Source organism: Papaver somniferum, unplaced genomic scaffold (assembly GCF_003573695.1).
Source record: "Papaver somniferum cultivar HN1 unplaced genomic scaffold, ASM357369v1 unplaced-scaffold_67, whole genome shotgun sequence".
Lineage (NCBI taxonomy): Eukaryota > Viridiplantae > Streptophyta > Magnoliopsida > Ranunculales > Papaveraceae > Papaver > Papaver somniferum.
This window is the reverse complement of record NW_020649526.1, coordinates 869,706-876,004: the sequence shown is the minus strand read 5'-3', so window position 1 is coordinate 876,004 and position 6,299 is coordinate 869,706. Positions and strand designations below refer to the sequence as shown.

Here is a 6,299-nt window from a genome sequence, read left to right as displayed (position 1 = left end):
CACGTGGATTGGAGAGACTTCAAGATCAGCAGCCGGAGATGTTTCTTTGGCTTTTTGATAGACACATATTTGTGTCTTAATTAATCCTGATAATATATATTGTTGGTGCTCATTTTTGTACTAATTTGGGTTATTATTTTGTTTTTGTAGGTAAATGAATAAAATGGGCTCTGGTGAGAAAAACTGCTAAAATTGAGCTTACATGCAGAGAATATGAGTTATTGAACACCGTGAAGAAAATGGACCCAAACTTGAATGTCAACACCATTTTCTCTTAATATTTCTTACTAAAAATGAAAGTGGAAGAATGTTAAATGCGAACTTCATTCACAAAGATGCTCTAATGGGACACATGCACATGCGTCATAGAATTATGGAAGAAGATTAATTAAACATAAAGATAATAAAACAGAATTTTTGTGGGTCCCGCGGAAATATCATTTCTTTCCTTTGGAGATCGATGTCCATGGATGTGACATTATGAGCCATATAAACAAAATAAGTGAGAATATTTTGTGGAGTAAAATCAAATATATTATGTGTGGCATAGATGGCATGGCATATTCTTATTGGGTTGATGATGTAATAATGAGAATTAAAATGGAAGTTAGGATTCTTCTGAGCCTATATATACCGTGTTATACAATCAGAAGTGGAGGCCGGTTCTGCCGAGCATTAGTGTAGTTTTCTTTCGTTTTCCTAGCCTTTTTTCTTCTTTTGTAATGGATAAATAATCTTTCTACTAGGGTTCACGATGAAACCCGATGATGTGTATGCGAAAATGTAATTGATTTTCTATAATAATTCTTTTGGTCCCATATTTTCGTTTTGTCACGATAATAATTTTTCTTTATGTGCCCTTGTGCTTTGATAAATGATTTTAATATCCTTGTGTAGATACCAGCATCTTAAAATGAAGAGAATTGTTAGTATATTGAAAATATAAGAGTTGGTTTAAACGTTTGATCTTCCGAGGCGTCAAATGTGTCCTAAATCGTATTGAAGTAATTAAAAGAATTTTATAGAAATTGGTTAAATTATCTAGTGGTGGAATCAGAAGCCCTGGTATCTTTCATTATTTTCTACTTTTATTATCTTCTATTATTTTATTTATCATTTTATTCAGTTAGAAATTGAAAGTAACAATTTTAGTCCCTGTGGAACGAACCCGCATTTGTATACTGTCCAATCGGCAGTCGTACGCTTGCGGTACAATTAAAATCCCATTAAGTTTTTGGCGCCGCTGCCGGGACTAATAGTTGTACCTTTTAGTTTTAATTAAATTTGTACATATTAGGCTAGTTTTTGTTATTTATTTATTTATTTGGTTTAATTTGATTTCTAGATTTTACTTGGGTATATTTCTATTTGGGTAGTGCTATCCCGCACGGCTGTGCGGGAAGGCTTATGAGCTAGCAACTTCTAAAACGTTAGATATGAATGTCTTTTTTTTTAGTCGTCTATCTCGAATCTACAACTGTCATAGATTTTAATTTTAAACACGTCCTTATATTTATTTAACAAAACTATTACAACCCTTAAAGATGTCTTTGTCTTCGTTAAAAGGACCTTTCCCTTGAATAAATGAAAACCCGTATACATTCTTCAATTAAATCAATTCTAGGGCTTTCGCTCTGTGATGTGAAAAAATGAATCCTTGCCGAAATCTATTAAGTGAGTTCGATTGCAGCGAAGATGTTACTGATAACAATCGGGATCTATCACCAGGCAAGAATGGTATTATCATTATAAACTTAAAACCCTAATTATTATTTTTATGGTATAAGAATAACATTAGTTAGTGTTAACCAATAACTTATTAACAATTAGTACTTTGATTATTGTAAGCTATCCTACCGTTCAGTTGGTATAAAGCCAGTATTTATCTTATTTTTTCAATTTTTTTAAAATTGACGTACTTATATATATTTTTATGTTATACACTATATTCATATGAAGATGAGATACAAATTTCCAGTGAAGAAACATTTACTGATATGAAAGATATAGAGAATATTAATTCACTTGATGGAGAAGAACTAAACGGTGAAGTAATTGCAGCAAATGGTGCGAAAGAACCATCGGAAGAAGAACTAAAGGTTGTCCGCCCATACGTCGGAAAAGAATTTGAATCTCAAGATGAAGCATATGATTTCTATAACAGGTTTGCAGGTAAAACAGGATTCAGTATTCGTTGGCACTCTACCAATAAGTCTAGGGTTGATCCTTTTGAAGTGATAGGGCGTACATTTTGTTGTTCATTTCAAGGATTGAGAGACCGTAGAGCTAAGCCTGTTGAACAAAGGAAAAGGCAGCAAGCAGATGTGAGGACAGATTGCAAGGCAGTGATGATGATAAAGAAGAGAAACGATAGATGGGTTGTGTCTGGTGTTGTAGAAGAACACAATCATAAACTTGTTTCCCCAAGTAAAAGGAACAATCTCCGGTCATTGAGAAAAATAAATAGTAGCCAAAAACAACAAATCGTGAACTTTAGACTAGCAGGCGTTAAAACAAATCAATTGATAAACTATTTGGAAGTTGAGAATGGTGGAGTGAAGAACATTGGGTTTCTTCCAAAAGATGCTAGAAATTATTTGAGTACAAGAAGGCAGTTGGAGCTAAAACATGGAGATGCTCAAGCTGTACTAGACTACTTCGAACGCCAGCAAATGGAAAATCCATCATTTTTTTATAAAATTCAAGTTGATTCAGAAGGCCAAATGACTAATTCTTTTTGGGCATATGCTAAGTCAAGGATAGACTATTACTATTTTGGAGACATCGTTTGCTTTGAACCTACTTATAGCACAAATAGATATGACATGCCATTTGTTTCGATAGTAGGAATCAATCATCATCATCAAATTGTTTTATTTGGTGGCGCTCTCCTTTATTCCGAAAGTGAAGACTCGCTTGAGTGGGTAATGAAAACATGGATGAGGGCAATGCACGGCAAAACACCAAAGGTTATACTTACAGATCAAGAATCAGCTATTGGGGGAGCGATTGCAAGTGTTTTGCCAGGTACGCGTCATAGATATTGCTTATGGCATATTAGCAGAAATGCTATGAAAAATTTATCTAATGTAACCAAAGAATTTGTTTCGGAGTTCAGCAATTGCTTATATGGGTAAGAGACAGTTGAACAATTTGAGCATGGTTGGACAACGATGCTTGAGAATCACGAACTGCAGAACAATAAGTGGTTGATAAAGAAAAATCGTACTTAACGCTTCCCTTTCCCTTGAATTAGCATTTCAGTTTATGACCATTGTTTTGTTTTATTTCTCATTAACTTTGTAACTTATGCATTTTATCGCAGGGAAAAGCAAAGATTCTTTCAGAGAAATAAACAGCCAACCCGAATCTCTCCATGGTATGTTTTGACAGACTTTACTGTGTATGAAAACAATTAGTTCTCTATTATCTTCACCAAATAACTATTCGTATTGTCTATTGATCATTCTGTACTCTGTTGTCATTATATAATAGTACTTAATCTTTTGTCCATGAGTTCACCAAACCAACAGTTGCAAAACTCTCACTGCAGAATTTCCTTTTTCATGTCCACACAGTCCACACAGTCCAACAAGTTCGTGCAGCAAGTGGAAGCATCAGCGTGCAACTAACAAGCATGTCTCTAAGTTAGGCGCAAAGATAATTATGTATGGTCATGAAGCAATGAGTAGTTAGTTTTTCTTTTAGATCAAAAATTTTCGTTGATAACATTCAAATCTACTCAAACTAATTGTGCACATTTGAATTAGTTGGCAAGCATTTTGGTTTATTTTATGAAATACATTTGCATCTGTTAAATTTGCATACTCTAATCAGAGCCATTTGCATACTCTAATCAGAGCCATGTACTGCTACTAAAATTACTAAGATTAATGTCACCTGTGAGGCTGTGATGGTACTGCTACTACAAATTACTCATCTTAATTTTAATTGTCCGTGTACGGAATTACGGATATGCAATCATCACCGCGATATGCGTCTAACTAACATATAGCATATTGTATACCAAACAGGTAGTAACCTTACAAACACAAATTCGAAAATTGTTCTTTACTTGCGGTTGTGCTAGCATATAGCCTTATACTCTGTTTTTCTCAACACTCGTCATTTACGTTGTTCTTGTCTATCACTACCTACACCCCACAGTAAGGAGTCCGCTTAGTTAGAAGCTAATTAACAAGTATACGTTTTATGGAGGAAGAAACATCCTATTTCGTGTCATCAGTCAGAGAACAATAAATGTAAAGACTCATGTCATCAGTCAGAGAACAATAAGTGAAGAGAAATCTGATTCATTTATTTATACATTCTACAAATGGGGCACTTAATAAATATAAATTAAGTTTGAGGATATACAAAAAATTATGTATATTCTCACAGTTGTCGCCATCTGTAACTTTAAAACAGAAAAACAAAATAAATAGATTTCAGCCTATCCAACATCCAGCAAGTTGCTAGCTCATAAAACGGTCGTGCGGGATAGCACAACCCTTTCTATTTTTGGTGTGCAGGATAATTGAGCATTTAAAGTGGAAATAAAATTTACCTACCAACAAAGTAAGTAGAATAATACCCAAGATTTTATTTTAGATTCAATTTTATTTTTATTTTTGTAAATAATTTGATTAGGAATATTCTTATTCTTTTAGATTTTATTTTATTTTATTTCATTGTAAATATTTAGTTATCTTAATAATAATAAAAAAAACACACTTGCACACACCAATTGCATTCTCGTCAGACTACCGATTTTAGGAAAACTTGTGGAAAAGTACGCTGAACCCGTGCCTTGGGCCTTATTGGAGTTACCAGCTGAAATTCCACAACCTTAGACAAGTACCGTTGACCAGTCTTTGACTGTAAGTATATTTTGCTTAAGGTAACCTGAGCCTACCAATTTTAGTCGACCTTGCATTTGCACGTGCAACCAAAAAAATAATGTCGAGCTGGTATTATAAAGACCAATACAATGATTATCCGACTGAGTATCTTAATGGACAATATCCGTACTATGACCGTAGTGTAGATAGTACTTGGGACCACTACCATTATTCTGACGGTTATGGTTCATACGATGGTGATACCACTTACTATTCACACGTGCACAAGTCATACGAACGGGTAAATGAGCAATACTATAATGACCAATATGCAAGTTCTCCGTCTTTGGAGGATTTAATGAAACAGTTGCAACAAAATAATTCTTATGATCCTAGTCTTTCTTTAGAAAATTCACTCAAGCAGTTGACTGAAAATTTAAATAGGAGAGACATACTAAGGGACAATTTTATGAAAAGTCACTCAGGCATGACTTAGATATGAAGGAAAGAATTGCATCTTTAAGTATTGCTCTAAATGAACTTAATTGCCAATTAGATATGGTTCAACCATCTTCATATGATGATGATGAGGATAGTGTCGATGAAGAGTTTGAAATATGTAGTCATAATGACGAGGAAATTTTTATACCAATTGAGCCTTATGATGATAATGTTGTCTCTAATTCAAATCCTAATAATATTAATGATCATTCACCTATTCAAAAGGATGAGGATTTGTCTAGGGATACAATTGTTTTAGACGGTGTAGTATATCATTGTGATTATGAAGCAGATGATGGTTTAGAGGAAAGAGTTTATCCTGAGACTAGTATTTTAGAGTCAAGCGATTCAGAAATAATAGTCTCTGCTGAGGATTATAAAAATGTAGAACCACATGATTACAACCTAGAAGATATAAAAGACCATTTTCCAAAATCTGATAATTTAAAAATTAAGGAAATTGTGATTAGTTTATCCAAGGATATTGACAACTCTAGGTTTGGGGGTAAATATCAGTTTCCCCGTGGTTTACCCTTGACTATTGTAAAGGCCCCTAACTTGGGACTTGACGTATGTGCCTCTACCATATTAAAAGACTATCTTCATGCACATTTTCCCGAACATAATTATGTCCAAAAAGAAGCTCAGTTGATAGAAACCCATCCTCTGGTTGATGTGGTTAATCCGGTCCATGATACCGTAATTGACTTTGTTGTCCCACCAAATTTTTATTTACCAAATGTGGGAGTATCTCAATTTGAAATGTGTCATTATATAGTTTTTGGAACTAAACCTAATTATTTGAGGAAATTAGAATCGTCGACACATTTTCTTAAAAATGGCCACCACTTTCATTGTGGTCAATTGTGTGAGTCAAATCTGATTGACTTTAAAGATCCATAATTATTCAGGTTATTATTATGTGCTTCTAAGTTTTTAGTTGAGTTTTTCCAGACT

General features: G+C 33.9%; 1 protein-coding gene across 8 annotated transcripts; it reads left to right on the top strand.

The window, feature by feature from the left end:
• Positions 1-1,590: 1,590 nt before the first annotated feature.
• LOC113343803 (protein FAR1-RELATED SEQUENCE 5-like) lies at positions 1,591-3,919 on the top strand. Of its 8 annotated transcripts, none has more exons than XR_003357420.1 (5): positions 1,591-1,737; positions 1,960-3,027; positions 3,119-3,225; positions 3,326-3,379; positions 3,579-3,919. XR_003357420.1 is itself a non-coding variant. In XM_026587925.1 (5 exons), the coding sequence occupies exons 1-5, from the start codon at positions 1,650-1,652 to the stop codon at positions 3,694-3,696; spliced, it is 1,257 nt and encodes a 418-aa protein (XP_026443710.1). In that variant the 5' UTR covers positions 1,591-1,649; the 3' UTR covers positions 3,697-3,919. The 8 variants fall into 8 exon arrangements, 6 of the variants coding, with proteins under 6 accessions (XP_026443710.1, XP_026443709.1, XP_026443708.1 ...); XM_026587925.1 differs by lacking the exon at positions 3,119-3,225 and having other exon boundaries at positions 1,960-2,172; positions 2,269-3,027; positions 3,554-3,919; XM_026587928.1 differs by lacking the exon at positions 3,119-3,225 and having other exon boundaries at positions 1,602-1,737; positions 2,062-2,172; positions 2,269-3,027; positions 3,554-3,919.
• The last annotated feature ends 2,380 nt before the right edge of the window (positions 3,920-6,299 follow it).